Here is a 26,303-nt window from a genome sequence, read left to right as displayed (position 1 = left end):
CAGCTGTGGAGATCTACTCCTCAGCTGGTCCCCCCTCCCGTCAGTGTTATTTTTGTCTTGCGCGGTTGCGCACTTTTGTTTGGCTCCGTGAGCTATTTTTGTAGTCCCGACTTCGGGGCTTCAACTGACCTCAGGGAGCAGGCTTCTCTCTCCATGGCGGGCCTCCTCATACAGGTAAGTCTTCTTCCGACGTCTTTCCTTCTTCTTTTCTTTCCGTTTTTTTGGTTTTTCCGTTGTTTTTGGTTTTTCTTTCTTCGCTGCCATTTTCTCCACACTTTTACTTTCACTTTTTTATGGTTTTTATATTTGTGCCTTTGTTTTTTCTCTATCTTTTTTTAACTTTTCTGTAGAGGGCTGGAGTTCCCCTACCGGCCACTACTCCATCACGTGACTCCTCGATTAGTGAACTTGAGGCGCAAATCGGTACGCATGCCTATGATTTGATAGCCATCACGGAAACATGGCTACAAAGTGACCCTAAATGGGAATTAAACTTTCAAGGGTATCAGGTGGTACAAAGAGATAGACAGGATGGTAAGGGAGGTGGAGTTGCCCTCTTAATCAAAGATGAGCTGCAGGCAGTAGTGAGGGATGATATAAGATCTAAAGAGCATAATGTTGAGTCCATTTGGGTACAGATAAAGAATAACAAAGGGAAAAAAATATTGGTGGGTGTTATCTATCGCCCACCAAATAACAATAGTTTAGTGGCACAGGAAATAAATAGAGAGATAAGTGAGACATGTAATAATGATACGGCAGTAGTCATGGGGGACTTTAACTTCCACATAGATTGGGAAAATCAAGTTGGTCATGGGAGTCTGGAAGAGGACTTCATTGAATGCATCCGCGATAGCTTTCTTAAGCAGCATGTTAAGGAACCAACAAGAGAAAATGCTCTCCTGGATCTAGTGTTGTGCAATGAGATAGGTAGAGTAAATGATGTAATAGTCAGAGACCATCTGGGAAATAGCGATCATAGTATGATTGAATTTCTCATTCAGATGGAAGGGGAAATATTAGATCTAAAACTAATATATTATGCTTAAACAGTGGTGACTACCATAGGATGAGGGAGGAATTGGGCAGTGTGGACTGGGAGCACAGGCTAATTGATGAAACAGTTGAGGAACAGTGGAAGATTTTCAAAGAAGTATTTTGTAATGCTCAACAAAAATATATTCCGGTCAGGAAAAAGGGCAGCAAGAGAGGGAAAAATCAACCGTGGTTAACAAAGGAAATAAAGGAGAGTATAAAATTGAAGGCGCAGGTGTACAAAGCTGCAAAGAGCAATGGGAAACTGGAAGATTGGGATAACTTTAAGAGACAACAAGGGGTTACAAAGCGGGTAATAAGAAATGGGAAAAATGATTATGAAAGTAAATTGGCACAAAATATAAAAGCAGAAAGCAAAAAATGTTATAAATATATAAAATGGAAGAGGGTGGCCAAAGTTAACATAGGACCCTTGGAGGATGGTAGCAAAAAATGAGGAAATGGCCGAGGCATTGAACAAATATTTTGTGTCAGTCTTCATGGTGGAAGACACGTCCTGCATGCCCAGATGTGAATGTTGAGGAGGGCCTTGATAAAATAGTTGTTACAAAGGAAGTAATGATGGAGAAACTAATGGGACTAAAGCCAGACAAATCACCTGGTCCTGATAATATGCATACAAGGGTTCTGAAGGAAATGGCAGAAGTTATAGTTGATGCATTGGTGGTCATATACCAAAATTTCTTGGATTCTGGACAGGTCCCGGCAGACTGGAAGACAGCACATGTCACACCACTTTTTAAGAAGGGATGTAGGCAGAAGACTGGAAATTATCAGCCAATTAGCTTGACGTCTGTGGTTGGAAAAATGCTTGAAGCCGTCATTAAAGATGAAATAGTGAAACTTTTGGAACGTAAGGGTTCAATCAGGCAGACGCAGCATGGTTTTAGAAAGGGAAGATCTTGTTTGACAAACTTGTTAGGACTCTTTGAGGATATAATGGGTGCGGTGGATAGAGGAGAACAGGTTGATGTTGTATATTTGGATTTCCAAAAAGCATTTGATAAGGTGCCACACAAGAGACTTATCAGTAAGTTACTGGAAAGTGGAGTCCGGGGAAGTATATTGGCCTGAATTGAAAATTGGTTGTCTGACAGGAGGCAGAGAGTCAGGATAAGTGGGAGTTTTTCAGGTTGGCAGAGAGTGGTAAGTGGGGTGCTGCAGTGGTCAGTGTTAGGCCCACAACTGTTCATAATTTACATTGATGGCTTGGAGGAGGGGACAAAATGTGGTGTAGCCAAGTTTGCGGATGACACCAAATTGAGTTGAAGAGCAAATTTTAATGAGGATGTGGAGAGTCTGCAGAGGGATACAGTTAAGCTGGATGAGTGGGCAAAGGTCTGGCAGATGGAATACAATGTTAGTAAGTGTGAGGTTATCCACTTTGGCAAGAAAAATAAAAGAGCTGAATATTATTTAAAGCATGCTGTTGTGCAGAGGGACTTGGGAGTGCTTGTGCATGAATCGCACAAAGTTAGGTTGCAGGTGCAGCAGGTTATTAAGAAGGCAAATGGAATGTTGGCCATCGCTAGAGGAATTGAATTCAGGAGTAGGGAGGTAACGTTGCAAATGTTTAAGGTACTGGTGAGACCACACCTGGAGTACTGTGTCCAGTTCTGGTCTCCATATTTGAGGAAGGATATACTGGCTTTGGAGACGGTCCAGAGGAGGTTTACTAGGTAACCCCTGGGATGAAGGGGTTGATTTATGATGAAAGATTAAATCGTCTAGGATTGTATACGCTCGAGTTCAGAAGAATGAGAGGAGATCTTATAGAAACATATAGGATTATGAAGGGTATGGATAGGATAGATGTAGGGGTTTTTTGAGCTGGCCGGAGAAACTAAAACCAGAGGACACAGTCTCAAGATTCGGGGGAGTAGATTTAGGGCAGAGATGAGGAAAAATAGTTTTTCCCAGAGAGTAGTGAATGTTTGGAATTCTCTAACCAGGGAAGTGATTGAGGCTGCTTCATTAAACATATTTAAAATTCAGTTAGATAAATTTTTACATGATAGAGGAATTAGGGGATATGGGGAGAAGGCAGGTAGGTGGAGTTAGGTCATAAATTAGATCAACCATGATCTTATTGAATCGCGGAGCAGGCTCGTTGGGCCATTTTTGGCCTACTCCTGTTCCTACTTCCTATGTTCCTATGTTCCTAACGGGGAACCTGGCTACAATCGTGATTCTCTTCAGAGGAAGGTGTGTCACTGTGTACATGACTGCCATGGTAGTCTGAATGCCTGAATGCAGTGGATGCCTGAATATTTCTTGACAATATTATGAGCTCCATTCTTACTAAAAATGGGACTATCACTGTAAGGGATAGTATAGACAGAAGGGATTGAATGGTCACAGTTAACAGTTAACATTTCACACAGCACAATCCAAGTCACAGCCCAGCGATAGTTCGAAACATTGGAAGAATTTAGGGAAGGTTTGTCACAGTCTGTTCCAGAATTCAATACATTTGTAAAGACATTGTGAATTTGCAAAGAGAACCATGCTGACTGATGGAGAGGAAACAGTTCATTGAAGCAGCTCTTGTGACTGGCCATTTTTGTGAATTCAGAGGTAAGCATGCTCTGTGAATGACTAGGCCTTTTTTGTGTCAGGAGGGTCTTTTGGGGAAGCAAAATGCTTCATTTTGATTGTAGCTAACGAGAGAGAGAGAGAGTGAGAGAGAGAGTGAGAGAGAGAAAGAGAGAGAGAGAGAGAGAGAGAGAGAGAGAAAAGACAAGTCAGATAGAATTCAGTTCTGCATTTTTACAGTCAGTGGCAGCAGCTGGGACTGGAACAGCTGGAAGGCCTGTGGAAAAACCGTTTTTGGAGGAGGGGTTGTGAGTGCTTTGTTCAGCCTGATCAAGGCCCTTGTGCTTCATAAAAGAGGAGAGGTTGCCTAATGTTTCATTTGAAATAAGAGAACCAAAAAGGAATTCTGTCATGACCTGAAAGAAAGAGGTTATCAACTGGAAAACCCTGATGGGACAGGTTTCTTCAGCAAGAAATAAGGAATCAAGTGTGGGTTTCCAGTGAACAACAAATATCTCTCTCTCTCTGAAATCCGACTAGAACCATCCTGAGTGGTAACCATTTACCTTTCAAGCACCAAAGCTCGGTCAACTTCATAAATATTAAATTCTGAGGATTACGTGATTAAAGCACTTGATCGGAAATGCAAAAAAAATTCTCACATAAATATGTTGAAGCCATATTTTGAGAATTCACGTGTTCGTAAGGAACAACTTTACACAGTTGTTGATAAGATTAAGGTATCTATAGATCATGAAAGAGTAGAAGCTGACTCTTCTGAGGATCACTTTAAACAAAATGTTTATCGAGTTCAGTTGTATAATTCAACCATTTTCCAGAATCTGGATGATAAGTTAGATCATCACCAGTCTCAGGAAAAGGAACTACGTTTAAAATGTAAAAGATATTGTCACGATGTGGATCAATGTGTGATAAATCAACATCCCTATCGAATAGACAATGAAAAGAGTAAAAGAATAAAATAATGGATTGGGGGTGGAATAAATGTTGGAAAATTACATTATTAGACCTTCTAAATCAGATTGGAGTTCTCCTTGTGTTCTGGTACCTAAAACAGGTGGATTCTGTACCGATTACAGAAAGGTTAATACAGCAACCAAAATAGATGCTTATCCCATTCCCAGAATTGATGATTGTATTCATAAAATTGGGAAACCTAACTTTCTTACTAAGGTGGATCTGGTGAAGGGTTACTGGTGTGTGCCACAACCCAAAGAGGAAGCAATATTTTTGCATTTATGACACCATCAAGCTTATACGAATATAATGTCCTATCTTTTGGCATGAAAAACACCCTAGCAATGTTACAAAGGATGATAAATTCTGTAATCCAAGGTTTAAAACATACAGATGGTTTATACTCATGACCTGGTCACAAAAAGTGACACATGGGGAGAACATCTAATTGAATTGGAGAATTTGTTTGCAAGATTATCCAAAGCAAACTTAATTCCCAATATAGCTAAAAGTGAATTTGGACATGCTACTGTGAAATACCTAGGGCATGTAGTTGGTCGGGTCAAAGTTGCACCTATTCAAACAAACGTGCAGGCAATTTCAGAATACAAGAAAACAGTGAGAAGGTTTTTAGAATGGCAGGATATTATAAGAAGTTTTGCAAAAATTTTGCAGAAATTGCTCTTTAATCAATCTTCTGAAAAAAGCAAAGAACTTTGTGTGCACAAAATCTTTAGAAAAATTAAAGGCGATATTCTGCCTGTTTTAAAATCTCCTAATTTGGACAAACTATTTTCTTTAGCCATGGATGTGAGCGAATAGGCTGCAGGAGAAGGGTTGTTCCAAAAGAATGATTGTGATGCTATTGATCATCCAATGGGGAGAGATCCTGCGAGAATTCTTTGCCTATAATATTACCTAGGACTCAACTTAGTTCCACCCAAAAGGGCAACACATGTATATGTCCAAGTTGCGTGAACAAAGGTTCCTGACTCAATGCCACATCTAGGCATTGATCTGATCATTCTGGTTTAGATCTGTTCAATTTTTGCAGTGTCAGGTAAGGCTGGTGCAGAAAATTATATTGCACCAACCTGTACCACGCATGAATGATGGCAGTCATTCTGCTCCAGCACCGGTCGGACCAACACCACTCAACAATCATTATTCCTAAGTCTGACTATCAACTCTGTCTTGATTTGTGAAGGTCTGGTTTGGGTCCTTCCATTTGGAGGAAGAAATACATTGCCAAGATGTTCCCCCTTTAAATCATGGCTTCTATGTCACTGCACTCTGTAGGGCCATAGTTGAACCTAATTTGTTCTGTAGAAGAAAGTTTATCAGGAGGTAACTGTGGAATGTTTTGTTTGCCAAATCATACTTACGAATGAGTGTTTCAAATGACATTAGTTGCCCCTGCTCATAACAGTTTTCTATGTGCCTGACGCCATTAAAATGCCAGGTGTCTAGAATCTTGTTCATCAATGGTATTAATCTATTTGGAGTCAGGAGTGATTTTGGGGACAGCCCCACTTTGACATCTAAATATTGGTGGATTTTCTTCCAAATAAGAGTAATTTGCTTCTGTAGAGGGCTGCCTGTTTTCCCAGATAACAATTGGCATCCCATTTAAAAATAAAGTCCTCTGCTACCTTCTCGCCTACCACATATGGGTCAATTTGTGCCCAAGGTGGTACACCTCCCCTTTAAAAAGTGAGGCAACTCACTGCGCTGCCCAATAGTACTTATTGAAGTCTGGCATTTGCAATCCACCCAGACTGTAATCCCAGGTCAATTTTTCCTTCGAGACGCTGACCACCTTTCCATTTCATAGAAATGTTCTAACTCGTGAGAGTAAATTTTGGAAGAAACACTGGGGCCATAGACAGTGTCTGGAAGAGGTACTGAAGCTTCAGCAACGCAATCATTGTGTTATGGGCAGGGACATCCATCTACTTAAATCCTCCTCAATTCTCTCAAGCAAGGGGGAATAATTCAGTTTATATAAATTATTCGTTATTATCTATTCTGACTCCCAGATATTTGATCCCGTTCTGTGACCACTTTAAATAATTGTTTTCTTGGTATTGACTGTAAACCCCTTGGTGAGCGGTATGATTTCGCTCTTGCTCTTACAAGCCGGCAGCTGCTTTACAGACTCCCAGATCTATTTTACCTCTAATGGGAACCTTATTTTGACCCCTGGCATTATGATTTTTAAAGTTGTCAGATATCTAAGGACTCTTTTGTATCCTTCCTGTTTGGCCATTCTTTATATTGGCTTGAATTCATTTCCTCATTTCCGGAGGGGCACGCTCCTTCGCGTTTTCCCCCATCTCACCACCCCCCCCCACTCCCCCCCCCCCCCAACTTTCGCTGTGATGACAGCAGCTGCAATTAAAATTCTCTCACATTCCTGGTGACACAGGAGTTTCACTACCGCTGAGCGTGGTTTTCGACTGGTTACTGATGGACCCTCTCTACTCCCCTCCCAACACCTCGCAGCATGAAATGCCAGTTAATGAAGAAGACAAAGGCAGTGTAGTCAGACCATAATCATGGCTTTTATTAGCAGAAACTAATGGAACAATAATGAAAGACAATGGGTACATACACAGTTATACCCAAGTGGAGTGTCTTAAGTGGTAGAGATAATACACGTCCAATGTCAGTAAGGCAGGGCTAGGCAGAGTGGTAGACTGACAGCTCAACATAGATTCTCCACACAGCCAGTGTTGAAAAAATGCTACAGGATCCCTCCCTTATTTATCTTCTGGCAGCCCCACAATGGTATTCCTCGGGCCATGCTTCTCTGGAATGTATATTCTCTGGAATGTATATTCTCTGCCAGAGGCGTCCCCTTTTTGCCTCCCACGTGGTAACCTCCCTTTCTAAGTTTCTTCTTCTGTCTTCATTGTCTCCAGTCCTTTCTTCCACTTTAGACACCCTTCTTGTCAGTCTAATTAGTGCATTTTCCCACCTATCCATTTTATTGTACAATTCCCTTTTTTCCCTTTATGTCTCTGGCCAGTCTCCCCTCCATTATTTCCATTGCCTTTAAAATGTCCCGTCTTGCTAATGCCATCCTGCTCCCCTCGTGGGTCCCAGGTCTTCCCTGCAGTTTTCTTCCATAGCAGCGTCCAGCCTCCTCGTCGCTTCCAGCCTCATTGAAATCGTCTTTTGAGCCATCTGCCAATGCGGGCCCGAAGTTTCCGTGCCTTCCCGTAAGTCACTCCTTTCGGGTGCTCAGCGTCATGCTTACTTGCTCCTCATGACGTGACCTCCCCGACCTGTTTCAATCTTGAGGAAAATAGTATGGAGGTTTAATACTGTGTTATTAAAAGGGTAGATTTTTGTGATTTTATAAAACAAATTCAAATATTTTTAGAAATGAATTTTAATTCAGTATATAATAAAGGAATTATTTTGGATGCATTAAAAGTGTATTTAGAAGTCAAATAATAACTTGTTTCGCTAAAATTAAAAAGGAATATATAAAATAAATAAATCAATTAGAACAAGACAGGTAAATTATAAAAGGATTTACAACATAATCCTTCTAAAGTAAAGAAAAAGCAATTAATTAATTTCAAAATTGCCAATATACTCTACAGACATATAGAACAAAAATTAATTCAAAGAACAAAATAGAGATATTATGAATTAGGTGAAATGGCTCATAACATTTTAGCAGAACAGACATATAGAGCGATTAATAGTGTTAAAAAAGTTCAGGCTCGTTACACATAAACCTCAAGAAATAAATTATGCATTTAAGGAATGTAATTCTGAACTATATCAATTGGAATCAATGCATGATAAAAATAAAATTAATATTTTTTATATCAAATAACTTTAATTTAGTTTAAATAATCAGGAACAAAAAAGATTTGAATGTAGTATTTAGAGCAAGGGAAATTAGTCCGGTAATGAGTTCATTACAAAATAATAAATCACCAGGACAAGATGGATTTCCTATAGAGTTTTATAAGAAATTGAAGGATCTTTTAATTCCTCCATTTTTGGTGGTATTGAAACAAGCTATGATGGTAATGCTCGACTGGAATCCTTTTCAACTGCAATTATTACAGTAATACCAAAGAAAGATAGAGATTTAATAACACAAGTATCTTATATACCAATTTCATTATTAAATGTTGATTATAAAATAGTACCTAAAATGTTAGAAAATATATTGGCAAAGCATTTACCAAAGTTAATGCATATGGATCAAACTGGATTTGTTAAGGTTTGGAAATCTACAGATAATATAGTGAGTTTGGTGCCATTTAAGGCAGACCTGCAAAGGAAAACACTGACTCATGTTGTAATCAGCAAAGAACTGTTTTGGGGGCATGGCCTGATGGTGAAGGAAGAAGTATAATTCTGTCTTCCCCCAGTTGGACTAATAAATACCTGAATTAAAGGACTTTAAAAAAATCTTGAAAGTTCTCTGAATGTTAAAAGACCACAATGGCTGCTAATACAAAGAAATCAAAAGCACAGATCAGAAGAAACTTCCTTTTCAGAGTACAGAAGAAATGAGTCCTACTTACCAAGGGGAATCCTAATTCATTTTCAAGGATTGACTTCCTTTTGACATCAGGACATTTGCAATCTCGTTTTATTCAAGCTGAATATAAGAGTAGAATAATTTCTGATCATTCATTGTGTTGGGCCGGAAGTTATCATGATGCTTTAATCTTTGCCAATTCTCGGTGGAGGTTTAATGCAATGTTATTGAAATAACTGGAATTTGTAAAATTCATTAAGGATCAAATTGCCTTTTTTCTGGACTTGAATAGGAATACAGTTCAGAGTAATTTTACTTTATGGGATGCTTTGAAGGTGTTTTTACGTGGTCAAATTATTAGCTATACATCAAAGGAAAAGAAGAAATTTTTGGTGGAGACTCAGTCATTGGAAAAACAGATAGCTGATCTGGAAAAAGAATTTCAGAGGAATTGTACAGTTTTGTCTAAATTGAAGTTATGATATAATACACTACAAACATATCAATTTGAATGTTTGATTCAAAGATTTAACCAACATTATTATGAGTTAGGGGACAGAGCCCATAAAGTTTTAAATGTGACAATTAAAAACAGAACAAGCATTGAGAACTATTACTGCTGTGAGGAAAGATAATTCAGTTACTTTTAAACCTCAGGAAATCAATTACCAATTTTTATCATTTTACCATAAATTATATGCTTCTGATGGAGTTTGAGATGATCGTTCCATTGAATCTTTTTTGTCAGAATTAAATTTGCCAATATTAGGGGAAGATGATATGAGGACACTGGACTCTCCTTTTACAGATTTAGAAATAAAGGATATTATTTAACAAATGCCTAATGGGAAGTCTCAAGGAGATGATGGGTTCACTGTTGAATTTTATGAAGTTTTTTTATGATGATTTGTCCTCTTTATTTATGGATGTTATTCATCAGGTAAAGCAAGAACAAGCTTTACCAGACTCGTGTTTAAGTGCAATAATAACGGTTATACCAAAAAAAGATAGAGATCCTTTGAATGTCGCTTCATATCGGCCAATTTCTTTATTAAATGTAGATTATAAAATAATAGTGAAATTATTGGTGAACAAACTTGCTAAGTATTTACCACAATTGGTACATGCTGACCAGACTGGTTTTATGAACAATAAGTATGCTTCTGATAACATTCTTAGAGTGATTTTGCTGATCAACGATTCACGTCAGCAACCCAACCTACCAATGGCAGTTGCTCTAGATGCTGAAAAACCTTTTGATAGGGTCGAATGGAATTTTTAATTTAAAGTTTTGGAGAAATATGTTTGGACCCTTTTTTATTGGTTTGGTGAAGGCACTATATAATAATCCCGTTGCTAGGGTGGCGACAAATGGTTAAACCTCTTCTTTATACTCAATTCATCAAGGTTCAGTTCAATTCATCAAGGTTATCCTTTGTCACCAGCTCTATTTGTGTTGGTCATCGAACAGTTAGCTCCAGCTATTAGGCAGAATGAGAATATTAGAGGTACAAGGATAACAGATGATGAATATAAGATTAATTTATTTGCTGATGACATTTTGATATATTTAACTAATCCAGAACAATCTTTTATTTACTTGCAAGAATCTTTAGAACAATATGGTAAGTTGTCAGGATATAAAGTGAGTTGGGACAAAAGTGAAATATTACCAATTTCTGAGGGAAATTATGACCAGTGTAGACAAATTACTAAATTTAGTTGGACTGACAAAATCAAGTATTTAGGTATAATGATTGATGTAAATATTCAATCATTGTATAATTTAAATTATGTACCATGAATGAGAAAGATTAAAGCAGATTTGATTAAATGGAAGGAGTTACCTTTGTCAGAGGGTGAGTATAATAAATAGCTGGACTTACCGGGGCTTGGGCTCAGAAAGGTCAGACTCGGGGTCGGAGGAGACAGTGAGTCAGTGCCTGGTGTCGGGTGAGAGGAGGAGGAGCCAAGAGACAGCATCAGAGGGTGAGTATAATAAATAGCTGGACTTACCGGGGCTTGGGCTCAGAAAAGTCAGACTCGGGGTCGGAGGAGACAGTGAGTCAGTGTCTGGTGTCGGGTGAGAGGAAGAGGAGCCAAGAGTTAATTGGGGTTCATTGGTAAGGGCTAATAAAAGGAGTAGAAAGGGAGGGAGCGGCCAGCGAGGAGTGGCGCAGTGAGTGAGTGGCCCAGTGAAGGAGTGGGGTCTTAGGACTTTGGCTCGAGGGACTTGTGTGGGAAGGGTATTTATATTAAGAAAGGAGGAAATGGAGTCAGTTGGTGTAGTTAAGTGCTCCAGTTGTGGGATGTGGGAAATCAGAGACAGCACAGCTGTTTCTGATGACTACACCTGCAAAAGGTGCATCCAATTAATGAGTGATCGTGTTAGGGAGCTTGAGTGCAGTTGGATGAACTGAGGATCATAAGGGAAGCAGAGGCAGTGATAGAGAGGAGTTACAGGGAGACAGTCACCCCTAGAAGGCAGGAGTCAGGGAATTGGGTGACTGTGAGGAAAGGAGGGAGAGTGCCAGTGCAGAGAACCCCTGTGGAAGTGCCACTCAGCAATATGTATTCTGCATTGGATACTGCTGGAGGGAAAAGCCTATCAGGGATGAGTCGTTGGGGTCAGGTCTCTGGCACGGGGGCTGCCCCTGAGGTTCAGAAGGGAAGGAGGGATAAGAACAGGATACTTGTAGTTGGGGACTCGTTAGTCAGAGGGACAGATAGAAGTTTTGTGGGTCGAGATCGGGGATCCAGGTTGGTATGTTGCCTCCCTTGTGCCAGGGTCAGGGATATCTCTGATCGAGTACATAGCATTCTGCAAGGGGAAGGAGAACAACCAGCAGTCGTGGTCCATGTGGGGACCAATGACTTAGCTATAAGTGGGGATGAGGTCTTGAAACTGGATTATGTGGAATTAGGTAGGAAGTTAAAAAACAGGACCTCCAAGGTAGTAATATCTGGATTGCTGCTGGTGCCACATACTAGTGAGGGTAGAAATAGGAGGATGTGGAGGATGAATGCGTGGCTAAAGAGATGGTGCAGGGGGCAAGGGATAAGATTTCTAGATCATTGGGATCTCTTCTGGGGAAGGTCGGACCTGTACAAAAGGGACGGACTCCACTTCAACTGGAGGGGGAGCAATGTGCTGGCAAGCAGATTTGCTAGAGCTGTGGGGGAAGGTTTAAACTAGTTTGGCAGGGGGGTGGGGAACAGAGTGTGAGAGCAGTGTCAAGGTAGGATGGAGATTAGGGTAGAAGGTAGAAAAGAGAATGTATGTGAGGGTCATTCTCTGAAATGCATATATTTTAATGCAAGAAGCATAGTGAACAAGGTAGATGAGTTTAGAGCATGGACATATACTTGGGATCATGATATTGTGGCAATTAGTGAGACCTGGCTACAAGAGGGGCAGGACTGGCAACTTAACGTTCCAGGATACATTTGTTTTAGATGTGATAGATCACGGGGTAAAAAAGGGGGAGGAGTTGCTCTGCTTGTTAAGGAGGACATTACTGCCGTGAGGTGGCAAGATGGTCTGGAGGGATCGTCCAGTGAGGCTGTTTGGGTGGAATTGAGGGGTGAAGGAGGCATGAGGGTGCTAACAGGGGTGTATTACAGACCACCAAATGGGTCAAGAAAACTAGAGCAATAAATGTGTAGAGAGATAACGTATATGTGTGAGAATCACAAGGTAGTGATCATGGGAGATTTTAACTTCCCTCACATTGATTGGGATACCCATACAGTTGGATGGGCTAGAGTTCGTTAAATGTGTTCAAGATTGTTTTCTGAATCACTTAGTAGAAGAACCAACTCGGGTCAGTGTAATACTGGATCTCCTGTTATGGAACGAGCTAGGTCAGGTATCAGACATTAATGTTGGAGATCCAATTGGGTCTAGTGATCATAATTCTGTTAGTTTTAAGGTAGTTTTAGGGAAGAGCAAGGAGGGGCCTAAAGTTGAGGTTCTGGATTGGAGAAGAGCAAATTTCAAAGGAATAAGAAGGGATTTGGGGAGTATTGAGTGGGACAGGATATTTTCAGGTGAGGGTGTAAATGAAAAATGGAGGATATTCAAAAAAGAAATTTTGAGGGTACAGAGTAGTTATGTCCCAGTGAGGATCAAAGGAAAGGCTGGCAGTCATAGGGAGGCTTGGTTTTCGAGGAATATTGGAAATTTGGTTAGGAGAAAAAGGGAGGTGTACAAGAGGTATAAAGAACAGGGAGCTGACAATTTGAAGGAGGACTACAAGGAGTGTAGAAGGAATCTTAAAGAAATTAGAAAGGTCAAAAAAAGGCACAAAGAGGCTTTGGCAGACAGAGTAAAAATAAATCCAAAGGGTTTCTATAGGTACATTAAAAGTAAAAGATTAGTGAGGGATAAAATTGGACGCCTTGTGGATAGTGAGGGTAGGCTGAGTGAGAAGTCAGAGGAAATGGGGGAAATTTTGAATGATTTCTTTGCCTCGGTATTCACTAGGGAAAAAATATTGAAGCAGTTGAGGTAAAGAAAAATAGTGAGGAGGTAATGAAGCATATAAGGATAACCGAGGAGGTAGTGATGGCTTTGTTGAAAAAGATAAAGGTGGATAAATCTCCGGGACCGGACAAAATATTCCCAAGGACACTCAGGGAGGCTAGTGGACAGATAGTGGGGACATTAACAGAGATATTTAGGATGTCACTGGCCATGGGGGTAGTGCCAAAGGATTGGAGGGTGGCGCATGTGTTTCCGCTGTTTAAGAAAGGGTCCAAATGTAAACCTGGGAATTATAGGCCCGTGAGTCTGACGTCTGTGGTGGGCAAGTTGATGGAAAGTGTTCTGAGGGATGGTATTTACAAATATTTGGAGGTACAGGGATTGCTAAGGAGTAATCAGCATGGTTTTGTCAGGGGCAGATTATGCTTGACAAACCTGATTGAGTTTTTTGAGGGGGGTTACAAAAAAGGTTGATGAAGGGAAAGCTGTGGATGTTGTCTATTTAGACTTTAGTAAAGCTTTTGACAAAGTACCCCACAGAAGGTTAGGAAAAAAGATGGAGGCATTAGGTATAAATGAGGAGGTAGTGAAATGGATTCAGCAATGGTTGGATGGGAGGTGTCAGAGAGTAGTGGTAGAAAATTGTTTGTCCAATTGGAGGCCGGTGACTAGTGGAGTTCCTCAGGGATCGGTCCTGGGTCCAATATTGTTTGTTATATATATTAACGATCTGGAAGCAGGGGTGGAGAATTGGATAAGCAAGTTTGCGGATGATACAAAGATTGGTGGTGTTGTGGACAGTGAGGAAGATTACCGTAGATTAAAAGGTGATTTAGGAAGGCTGGAGGTGTGGGCTGATGGAATTTAATACAGATAAGTGTGAGGTGTTACATTTTGGAAAGGCAAATCTAAATAGGTCATATGCATTAAATGGTAGGCTATTGAGATGTGCAGAGCAACAAAGGGATTTAGGAGTTGTGGTAAATAGTACCCTCAAAGCTGATACTCAGGTAGATGGTGTGGTGAAGAAGGCATTTGGAATGTTGGCCTTCATAAATCGGAGTATTGAATTCAAGAGTAGGGAGGTTATGATGAAATTGTACAAGGCATTGGTGAGGCCAAATTTGGAGTACTGTGTACAGTTTTGGTCACCAAATTATAGGAAAGATAAACAAAATAGAGAGAGTGCAGAGAAGGTTCACAAGAATGTTGACAGGATTTCAAGGTTTGAGTTACAGGGAAAGGTTGTGCAGACTGGGGCTTTTTTCTCTGGAGCGTAGAAAATTGAGAGGGGACTTGATAGAGGTGTTTAAGATTTTAAAAGGGACAGACAGAGTAAACATGGATAGGCTTTTTCAATTAAGAGTGGGGGAGATTCAAACAAGAGGGCATGGTTTAAGATTGAAGGGGGAAAATTATAAGAGGAACATGAGGGGAAATTTCTTTACGCAAAGGGTGGTAGGGATGTGGAATGAGCTTCCGACAGACGTGGTCGAGGCGGGATCATTCGTTACATTTAAGGAAAGACTGGATAGTTACATGGATAGGAGAGGACTGGAGGGGTATGGACCGGGTGCTGGTCAGTGGGACTAGGAGGGTGGGGATTTGTTACGGCATGGACTAGTAGGGCCGAACTGGCCTGTTCTGTGATGTAAGTGGTTTTATGGTTGTCATTAATAGGTCGAGTAAATTGTATTATGATGAATATCTTTCCACGAATTCAGTATCTTTTCCAGTTGATTCCTTGTTTACTTTCAAAATCTTTTTTTCAAGATTTAAATAAACTAGTACGCAAATTTTTATGGAAGGGAAAATTAGCCAGAGTAGCGATACATAAATTGACTTGGAAATATGCTTTGGGAGGTTTACAATTACCTCATTTTCAAAATTATTATGAAGCAGCTGAATTAAGATTTATTAACCGTGTGCTGGATGTTTTGTACCCCCCTAGTTGGGCTAGGGTAGAATTGACTGGTATTTCTGAACCTTATTCACATCAATTTGTATTTAAGTGGAATTCTTTTTTATTACAGAGATATAATGTACCGATTTTAAAACATTTGTTAGCGGTTTAAACTAAAAGGAATTTATTAATAGGCTCGAAAGGTAAAATATCGGTTCCAGCTCCAATATATCAAAATAAATTGATTCCTTTTTCATTGAATAATAGGTTTTTAAGAGAATGGCAGATTAAAGGAATAAAGTCGTTGCAGGATTGTTTTGAAGAGGGTAAACTTTTATCATTTAATCAAATTAGAGAGAAATTTGGAATTTCAGTGAATTCTTTGTTTATTATCAAATTAGAGCATTAGTGAAAGATCATTTTGGAAGAGAAAAGAAAATTCCTAAGTTAATGAAATTTGAGTTTATGATTTCTCATTTTTCAAATAAGGGTTTTATTTCAGCAATGTATGCGTTGTTACAAGACACTATGCATAAAATAAATTTAGATAAATCTAGGATTAAATGGGAAAATGATTTAATTTGTGATATTAATCAGGCCGATTGGGGGACAATGTGTTTTGATAGTGTGACTAAATTGCTTGATGTAAGATATAGTATGATTAATTATAATTTTCTGCATCAGTTATATCTAACCCCTGAGAAATTGAAAAAATATGGATTTAGTAATTCAGAATTGTGTTTTAGATGTGGATTATGTGTAGGAACATTTTTACATTCACTTTGGCTTTGTGATAAAGTTCAATCATTTTGGCATAAAATTAGGGAATTTCAAAATTTGTTTAAAATCCAATTTTTGTTAGATCTAAAAAAAAATGTTGGGTTATACTGCTCCATTTATGGATTTGAGGTTAGATAAGTTTCAGTCAGCATTTTTTCATTTAGCATTGGCTGTAGCACGATTTTTTGGAAAGACAAAGTTGAGATAAATGTAAATTGTTGGCATAATGAGTTGAGGTCCTGTATTTATATGGAGAAAATAACATATAACTTGCATGATAATTATGACTTTTTGTTAAGATGTGGTCACCTTATTTGAAATGTATGAATTTAGTAATATCTTAAACTGCTGTCTGTATTTTTAAAATTTTCTTAATGCTTCCCTTGTGGAGTTTGATGAGGGTGAGTGGAAGGGGGTGGGATAGCTGTAGTTTTCATTTTTATATTATGGACTTTGTAAAAGTTCTTGTTTTGAAAATATTAAATAAAGTTTTTTAAAAAAGCAAAGAACTGTTTTAATCTCTTTTAGACCATATTGTAAATCACTTCCGATTTGGCCTTTCTGAAACAGCCTGTGGGCTTTGTCCAGTTGTGGAGGGGGTCCAGCGCCATCTCAGCACAGGCCCCTGGAAATTGGTGCTGGCATTACAGGGATGTAATGTAAAAGGCAGTAGTGGCTATACCTCTGGCTCAGGGCAAGCCTCTGTAACCCAGAAGGGTAGGGAACCAAAGAGGAGGGCGATAGTTATAGGGGATTCGATGGTCAGGTGAACGGATAGAGGTTTTTGCGGACATGATAAAGAAAACCGGATGATGGTTTGCCTCCTTTGTGCCAGGGTCCGGGATATTACAATGCATGTCCAAGACATCCTGAAGGGGAAGGTAAGGAACCAGATGTCATGGTACATGTTGGTACCAACAACATAGGGAGGAAGGAGGAAGTGGTCCTAAACGATGAATATAGGGAGTTCAGTATGGAGCTCAGAAGAAGGACCATAAAGGGAGTAATCTCTAGATTACTTCCTGTGCGATGTGATAGTGAGGGCAGAAATAGAATCAGGTGGAGACTGAATGCATGGCTAAAGGGGTGGAATAGAAGTCAGGGATTCAAATTATTATATAACTGGGACCTTTTTTGGGGGGAGGTGGGACATGTACCGTAAGGACAGGTTACATCTGAATCCCAGAGGGACCAGTTTCCTGGGAGGGATGTTTGATAGGGCTACTAGGGGGCTTTAAACTAGTATGGTTGGGGGAAACAGCAGAGAGAGATATTGTAGGCAAAGGGAAAAGGCTTACTCACAAAATTTGGGGATGGAGCAGCAATTGATTGAGGAGGAAAGGGATAGATGCTATGATGGGGAAGTGAGAATAGCAACAAATGGTTGTGTGGATGGCAGAGAGGGGCTTAGGCAAAAGGTAAGATGTGGGAAGTCTCTGCGATGCATTTACTTCAATGCAAGGAGGGTTGTAAGGAAGGTGGATGAGCTAAAGGTGGTGGCAATTAGTGAGACGTGGTTGAAGGAGGGTTGTGACTGGCAGTTAAATATTCCGGGATTTCGCTGCTTTAGGTGTGATAGATTGGAGGGCTCATCAAGGGAGGCGGTGTGGGTGGAATTAAGAAAAGAGGTGAGGTTATGATTATAGGAGTGTTTTATAGACCACCAAATGGGGAGAAGAAACTAGAATAGCAAATGAGTAGGGAAATAGCTGAGATGTGCAGTAAGCACAGGGGATTTTAATTTTCCTCACATAGATTGGAAGACGCAGTCAGTGAGTGGGCTGGATGGCTTAGAGCTTGTAAAATGTGCGCAAGATTGCTTTTGGCATCAATATGTTGAAGTACCCACTAGAAAGGGAGCAGTATTAGATCTACTGTTGGGGAATGAAATAGGGCAGGTGACGGAGATGTGCATTGGGGAGCACTTTGGATCCAGTGATCATAGCACTATTAGTTTCAGCTTAATTATAAAAAGGGATAGGTCTGGTCAGAAGATGAAGGTCTTTGAGTAGGGGGATGAGGAGATGAGAAGGGATTTGCAGGGAGTAATTTGGGATGATCTTTTTTTCTGGAAAGGACATTGAGGAGAATTGGGGAGCATTTAAAGGTGAGATTTTTAGAGTGCAGAACCTTTATGTTCCTGTCAGACAAAAGGCAAGGCCAAATGTTCAATGTAGCCATGGGTTTTTAGAGAGATTAGGAAGATGGTTCAGGATAAGAAGGAGGCCTACATTAAATACAAGAAGCAAAGGATTGATGAGATGTATGGATATGATACATAGATTGTAGAAAGAACCTTAAGAGAGAAATTAGAAAGGCAAAAAGGTACAAGGAGGCTATAGAAAATAGGGTGAAGGAAAATCCAAAGGCTTTTTACAAATATGAGAATAGCAAAAGGAAAGTTAAGGATAGAATAGGTCCACTGGAAAATCAGAGCGGAGGAATGTGTGAGGAACCATATGAGATGGGGGAGATATTGATTACATTCTTCTCATCGGTGTTCACGAAGGAAAGAGCTATTGAATTGTGTAAGATAAATGAGGAAAAAGGGTTAGTTATGGAAAAGATAGGGATTAGTAAAAAGGGAATGGCGAGTGGCAAACATGGTTCTGCAGTTTAAAAAGGGTACAAGGTGTAGGCCAAGAAACTATGGGCCAGTAAGTTTGACATCAGTGGTGGGGAAACTAATGGAAGGAATTCTTAGGGATAATATGCATAAGTATCTGGATAGGCAGGGGTTGATCAGGGACATCCAACATGGGGTTGTGAGGGGAAAGTCTTGCATGACCAATCTTGTTAAATTTTTTGAAGAGTTGACCATACAGGTTGATGAAGGTAGAGCAGATTATGTGGTCTATTTGGATTTTAGTAAGGCTTTCGATAAGATTCCGCATGGAAGTTTAGTGAAGAATGTTCAATCTCTAGAGATTAATATAGAGAGAGTCAGATGGGTTCAGATGTGGCTGGAAGTTAGGCACCAGAGAGTCATGGTGGACAACTGTCTCTTGGGATGGAGGCCGGTGACGAATGAAGTGCCTCAGGGTTCAGCGTTGGGACCTTTGTTGTTCATCATTTATATTAATGATTTGGATGATGGGGTGGCAAATTGGATGAGTAAATATGCAGACGATACAAAAATAGGAGGGGTTGTGGATAGTGAAGAGAGTTTACATGGACTACAGAGGGATTCAGACTGTTTGGAAAAGTGGGCTGAAAGGTGGCAGATGGAGTTTAATGTAGATAAGTGTGAGGTGCTTTATTTTGGGAAAAATAACCAAAATAGGACGTTTGCAGTGAAGGGGTGGGCATTGAGGAATGCTGAGGAACAGAGGGATCTTGGAATAACGGTTCAGCATTCCATGAAGGTGGATTCCCATGTGGATAGGATGGTGAAAAAGACTTTTGGTATGCTGGCCTTTATAAATCATAGAATATAGGAGCTGGGAGGTGATGTTGAGACTCTAAGGCTTTGGAGAGGCCAAGTTTGGAGTATTGTGTGCAGTTCTGGTCTCCAAGTTATAGGAAGGATATAAATAAGGTAGCGAGGATGCAAAGAAGATTTACAAAAATATTGCCTGGACTGCAGCATCCTGAATATGGAGAAAGACTGAGTAGACTGTGACTTTATTCATTGGAGCCTAGAAGGTTGAGAGGAGATTTGATAGAGATATTTAAAATTATGAAGGGCATAGATAGAGTAGATGTGAATAGGTTCTTTCCCCTGAGGGTAGGGGAGATTGGTACAAGGGGTCATAAGTTAAGGATTAGGGGGCAAAACTTTAGGAGTAATATAAAAGGATGCTTCTTCACTCAGAGATTGGTAGCTGAGTGGAATGATCTTCCAGAAGAAGTAGTTCCGGCAAGGTGAATTCTGAATTCTGTCATTTAAGAGGAGGCTAGTTGAGTACATGGATGATAGGGGGTTGGAGTTTAATGTAAATCATTGTGGACTAGAAGGGCCGATATGGTCTGTTTCCATACAGTAAATTGTTACATGGTCATATGGTTAAATGCTTCACATGGTTGGGGTGGGACTGGCATCTTCACTGAAGTACAGTCAAGCACCAGAGAACCTAGACTCATGGTGGCCACTTCAGACTGAGATCAAGAGGAGCCTCATAATTTTGTTAGACATACACCACAGTAACAGGCCATTTTGACTGACGGGTCCAGGGCATCAAAATTACACCCAATTAAACCTACACTCCCGGTACATTTTGAATGGTTGGAGGAAACCAAACCCTCGGAGAAACCCATGCGGACATGAACAGATTGTACAAACTCCTTACAGACAGAGCAGGATTCAAACCAGTTGTGACAGAATATTGATATGTTTTTAGGAGATAAATTGGGGCAGGATTTGTAGTGTAGGTCACATACAAACACTTTAAAACAGATCTTACTTAAAATACAGCAGCTCTGCTTGTGCTAGATATGTCAGGGCTAACAGCCTTTGCAAAAGCTTTTGGGAGTACCCAAGTGACTTCACTAATGAATTATTGTTTACAAAAAGCCAACAGGTGAAAGAACATGTCAGAGCCACAAATTTTCTGGAGGTTAACTTGCTCTTCAAAGAGGGTCATGTGGTATTGCAAGCAGAGAGAGTCAAAGAGGCTTTCTATCTGTGAGAAAGAGCGAGAGAGACACACGCACACACAGAGATCAACTCTACAGTTTTACAGTCAGCAGCAGCAGCTGGGACTGGAAAAGGACAAGCTGAAAAGCTTGTGAAAAACCCCATTTTGAAGATGGGTTGTGAGTTCTTGGTTCAGCCTGGTCAAAGCCCTTGTGGTTCATGCAAAGAGGTTATCATCTGGAAAACCCTGAGGGGGCATGTTTCTTAGGCAAAATACTGATTAAAAAGGAATCAGTTGTGGGTGTCCAGCCTACAACAAATCTATCTCTGAAAACCGACAAGAACCTTCCTGAGCGGTAACCATTTACCTTTCAAGCACCAAAACCTGGTGAACATTATGTTAAATTTTGTGCACAGTATAGAATTGCCTGCAATCAATCAATTTGAAGGAATGAGAAGTGAGATTGGACTGTGAATCAAAGAACTTTTCTGAACTTACACACACATTGCATACATGTGCGCTAAGAATTAGAAGGGGGTTAAGTTAGGTTAGTTAAGTCAATAGTGATAAATTAAAGTGTGATTCTGTTTTCATGTTTAAAGATAATTAAAAGCAACTTTTGTTTAAGTCACCAATTGTCTTGGTGAATATCTATTGCTGCTGGGTTTATGGGTCCTCTGCACTAGTAACACAGTCACTGGGTGTAAAGGCACTGCACTAATCGCAACACACTAGTGCATGAGTTTGTTCAGCCACCAGGTGCTATTCGATGGTTTATGGGTACACTTTCAAACATAGTGAAAGTAGTGGGGGGAGGGGAGAGACCATCAAGGGCCTTACTGGATTTGGTATAACAAGCCAAGATAGAACCCAGACTCCCTGTAACCTAAGCCCTCCAGTCCCAGAATCTCCTCTACACCCCATCAACCTATTGATGTCCTTCCTACAGCTGGGCAACCGGAACTCTGCACAATATCTTAAGTGCGGTCATGCCAGCAGCTGTATCAGGGGGTCCCAATCTTTGAACTCAACAGCCTGCCCAATGAATGCCCACATTTCCAAACACCCATCTCACCACCCTGTCCACCCAAGTGGCCACTTTCAGAGAACTATGTCTCCATTCCCCTGGGTCTCTCTGTTCTAAAAAAAAATCTTACCCCTGACATCTCCCCTAAATATTCCTCTCCGAACCTTATCCTCTGGTGTTTGCTCATCTCACCCCATGAAAAAGGTGCTGGCTGTCCACCCCAGCTCTGCCTCTTATAATCTTGTATACCTTTATTAAGACACCTCTCATCCCTCTCTGTTCCATAAACAAAAGCCCTGGTTCTGGCAACCTTTCCTCTAAAGATATGTTCTCCATTCTAGGCAACATCCTGCAAAATCTACTCTGCACGCAGCTTCGACATCTTTCTTGTAAGGAAAGGACGAGAATTGAACTCCATATTCCAGGTAACATCACAAAATGCTGGAGCAAAATTTAAAATATATAACCGATGTTTGGGGCTTGAGCCCTTCATCAAGGTATGAGAGAATGTCGCCAGGTGTCTGAACAAATAGGGAGGAAGGGGTTTGACAAAGGCAAGAGATGGCAGGTGGACAAGGGGAGGGAAGGTTACAGCAGTAATGAGGGGAAGGAGAAATGGCTATGTGAGTAAGAGGAAGGGAGGGGATAACTGGAAAGACATGAAAGGGGAAGGGGATAGAAAAGGCAAGCAAGTTTAGCAGAAAGCAGAGAAGTCAATATTAATACCATCTGGCTGGGGAGTGCACAGACAGAAGCTAAGGTTTTGCTCTTCCAATGTGGGGTGGTCAAGGTTGGATAGTACAAAAGGCCATGGACAGGCATGCAAGCCTGCGAGTGTGATTCAGAAATGAAATGGTTGGCAATTGGGAGATCACGGTGGTTGTGGATGGAGAGGAGGTGCTAAGCAAAGCGATCTCTCAATCTATGACCAGTCTCTCCATTGTAGAAAAAAACCACAAAGGGAGTATTGGATGCAGTAAATAAGTCTGGTGGATATACAAGTGAAATGTTGCTTCACTTGAAAGGCCTGTTTGGGGCCCTGGACCATAGTGAGGGAGGCAGTGTAGGCGCAAGTGTTGCACCTCCTGCTGCCACGAGGGGGAGAGCAATAGGTGGAGAGGGATGAGTGAAAATATTACATGTGGTCTATCCAGAGTTTTCCAGAACTGCAACATTACCTCATGATTCTTGAACTCAATCCCCCGACTCGTGAAGACCAGCATACCATAACCCTTCTTAACTGTGCAACACTGTTAAGATTCAAGCCTTCAAGTTTGACCTTTCCAAATGGATCACCTCACACTGATCTTGACTGAATTCCATCTGTCACTTTTCCACACAACTCTGCATCCTGTCGATATGGCGTTGGCAGCTACAACAATGTTCTACACCCGGAATGGCCATCCTTTTAATTTAGACATAGAGCATGGTAACAGTTCATTTACACCCATGTGTACACTTCTGGGGTGTAGGTTAATTGGTGGCACAGACTCGTGGGCTGAAATGACAAGGCAATGCAAGAAGAATTTGTGATTTTATAGCAGCCACAACATCTTCCCATCAGTTCAACAATAATTCTGGACATCAAATTTCAACGGCCTACACTTCAATACTGAATTTGAAAGTAATTTTGAGGTAACTTTCTAATTTCTGGCTGGACAGTAATGGCGTTGGTCTCTCTCTCTCTCTCTCTCTCTCACACACACACACACACACACACGTTTGCACTAGATACCTGCACATAGATGGGGATAGATATTTAATTATAGATATGATTTTGGGAGATAAATTGCAGTTTGAAACAAAATTGGGGGCTTATCTTCTGGGATTTTACCACCTTTGGAGCTAATTGATGCTTAACCGAATTGGGTAACCTATATTGATGTGCTACAGAAGGCAGCACGGAATTTGCAGCTTTGTAATCAATAAAATGTAGCGGCAGCTACAAACTTTATTTAAACTTAATGTGCACCCTTTAAAAGCAGTGTGAGTTCCACCCCACGCGGGTGGTGATGTCGACATTGCCCCGAAGCATGCGCTGAGGCCTGAGCCACGATGCACCAAGTTACCTTCAACGACACCATCTTCCTGTGGCTGCCCCACCAGTGTGGTGATACAAGTGGGGGCTGGTTCACCACAAGAGATATGCGTTGCCACACAACCCTCCCACCCAGAACCAGCTTACGCACTTTGTCGCTTGGGCAGCCAACCCCGTCATTTGAGTTGGGCCAACATTTGATGGTAACCCTGTACCAGATCAACCTTCGAGAAAATTTTGGCACCATGCGAGTTGGCCGAAAAGTCTTGTACGTACAGGATGGGGTATCAGTTCAGCATGGTCACATTTAAATGGTGGAGGTCTCTGCATGGGTGCCAACCCATGGAAGCCTTCAGGACCATGTGGAGGGGGGATGCCCAAGGGCTATCCGACCTGCGGACGATCCCCAGCTCTTGTAGTCAGGAGAATTCCTCCTTTGCCAATTGCAGCTTTAGCGTGGGGGAGGCCTGGGTCGAGATATGGTGGTGGACGCCGCTTTGGGGCATGGTGGAGGTGAAAGAAGGCTACAAGATGGTGGGGAATTCGTTAAGTATGCGGGTATATTAGCCTTTGGGACTGCTGATGGTAGCTATCCCCATGATGCACATGCTTATGGAATCAAGGCAGATGGTTTGAAAAGTGCGGGCATGCACTAAACATTTGCCTTTTATGTCAACCAACAAGCTGTGTGCTCAGAGGAAGTCAGCTCCCAGGAGCATCATATCCATGGCCAGCACAAACCTCCAGCGAAATTTGTCTTTGGCAAGCTGAATCTGGATGCTGCGCATGCCAAAGATCTTGATCATGAATCCATTGGCTGCTTGTAGCATGGGGCCTCATCCTCGGATGCACATCTCAAGGGCAGTCAGGGGAAGCACACTCAGCGGGTCATTTCCCTGAAACGAGCAGGGATGTCTGTACTGCGGGTTTGAGCGCCCCAGCATTGATGGTAGAAGCACCAGGTGGTGTGGTTTGTGCTTGGGGGGAGGGGTGCCTACAGTTGGCTGAATCCAGGGCTGGTGACCTGAGGGTAGCCTCATTTTCTCATTTCACCTGCCAGAGTACATCAGCATGGGCTGCAACTTTCCGTGGATCTGAGAAGTCCTCATCCTCCAGCAAGAGTTGGATGTCTTCTGATATCTGCTCAAGGAAGGCTTGCTCAAACATCAGACAGGGTCTGTGGCCCTCTGCCAGTGCGAGCATCTCATCCATGAGGGCGGACGGGGTTCTGTCACCCAAGCCGACCAGGTGCAGGAGCCTGGCAGCATGCTGTCGATGGGAGAGGCTGAAGGTGCTGAGGAGGAGGTTTTTGAGGGCGAGATATTTACCCTCCTCCGGTGGGTCATGGATCCGGTCATCCACCCTAGCAGAAATTTCTTGGTCGAGGGCACTCACGATGTGGAAAAACATTGTGGAGTCTGAAATGATTTGTCTGAGGTGAAACTGCACCTCGACTTGCCTGAACCAAGTGCATGAGTGATGTGTCAAGAAGGGGGAAGTTTTACTGCCTCACTGGGGTTATCAATGCAGCGGCAGCTACAAACTCTGAAAAACACCACAGGACGCTGAGGGGTTTCAGTTGAACTGATTTATTTGAACTTCACACGCACCCTTTAAGGGCAGTGTGAGCTCCACCCCATGTGCCCGAGGTGTGTGCTGTGGCCTGAGCCATGAGGCACTGTGATACCCCCGACAGTGCCATATTCCTGCGGCTGCCCCGCCACGATGAGAGATGTGTAGAAGAGGGAAAGTTTGAAGAGGCAGAGAAATTTCCCAAGATTAAATCCATTAAGCAGCAGCTTATGTTAGAAAGGTTTGAGTTTTTTAAAAATTGAGGCACAGGAAAAAGAAAGGCAAAGACAGTTTGAGTTTTAAAAATAGAGTTAAAGGACGCAGAGAGGCAAATATGATATGCGGCAGAGGGAAAAGGGAGGCAGAATGTTCGAGGCGGAGCAGATACAAAGTTCTATTGAGAAGTTTATAGCCAGTAGAGAGGTGAGGTTAGTTCCTCTGTTTGATGAAGGTGAAATTGATAAATATATTCAACATTTTGAAAACATAGCTAAAAGTTCAAATGGTCATAAGATCAGTGGTCCATCATGTTACAAAGTGTAATTAAAGGGAAAGCAGAGAAGGCTGACTCAGCCCTTACTACAGAACAAGCTGGTAATTATGAGATAGTAAAGAATGCTGTGCTTAAAGCTTAGAAATTGGTTCCTGAAGCTTACAGACAAAAATTCAGGACTTTGAGATGAATCAAGCTTATATAGATTTTATGTGCTTTGACCGATGATGCATATCAAAAGAAATAAAGAATGATTACAACAAATGAAGAGAACTGATGTTCGTTGAAGAAATCATAAGATGTGTTCCTAATGATATAAAATTATATGTTGATGAAAGAGAAGTA

The 26,303-nt window shown here is 41.2% G+C and overlaps 1 protein-coding gene across 3 annotated transcripts in view; it reads right to left on the bottom strand.

Moving 5' to 3' along the window:
- Positions 1 to 7,109: 7,109 nt before the first annotated feature.
- The window catches only part of LOC138755030 (gastrula zinc finger protein XlCGF8.2DB-like), a 45,169-nt gene continuing 25,975 nt past the window's right edge, over positions 7,110 to 26,303 (bottom strand). Inside the window, exons 3-5 of one of the 3 annotated variants that reach the window (XR_011352000.1) lie at positions 23,034 to 23,353; positions 9,126 to 9,202; positions 7,110 to 7,869 (exon numbers count right to left, since the gene is read on the bottom strand). Coding sequence is in view for 1 of the 3 variants with exons in the window: in XM_069920199.1 (XP_069776300.1) it covers positions 10,511 to 10,563 (53 nt within the window). In the remaining 2 variants the exon portion in view is untranslated. The other 2 variants (XR_011352001.1, XM_069920199.1) reach the window with 2 other exon arrangements.

This window comes from Narcine bancroftii, chromosome 2 (genome assembly GCF_036971445.1).
Source record: "Narcine bancroftii isolate sNarBan1 chromosome 2, sNarBan1.hap1, whole genome shotgun sequence".
Lineage (NCBI taxonomy): Eukaryota > Metazoa > Chordata > Chondrichthyes > Torpediniformes > Narcinidae > Narcine > Narcine bancroftii.
Note: the sequence above shows the minus strand (reverse complement) of the source record. Positions and strands in the feature narration are given on the sequence as shown.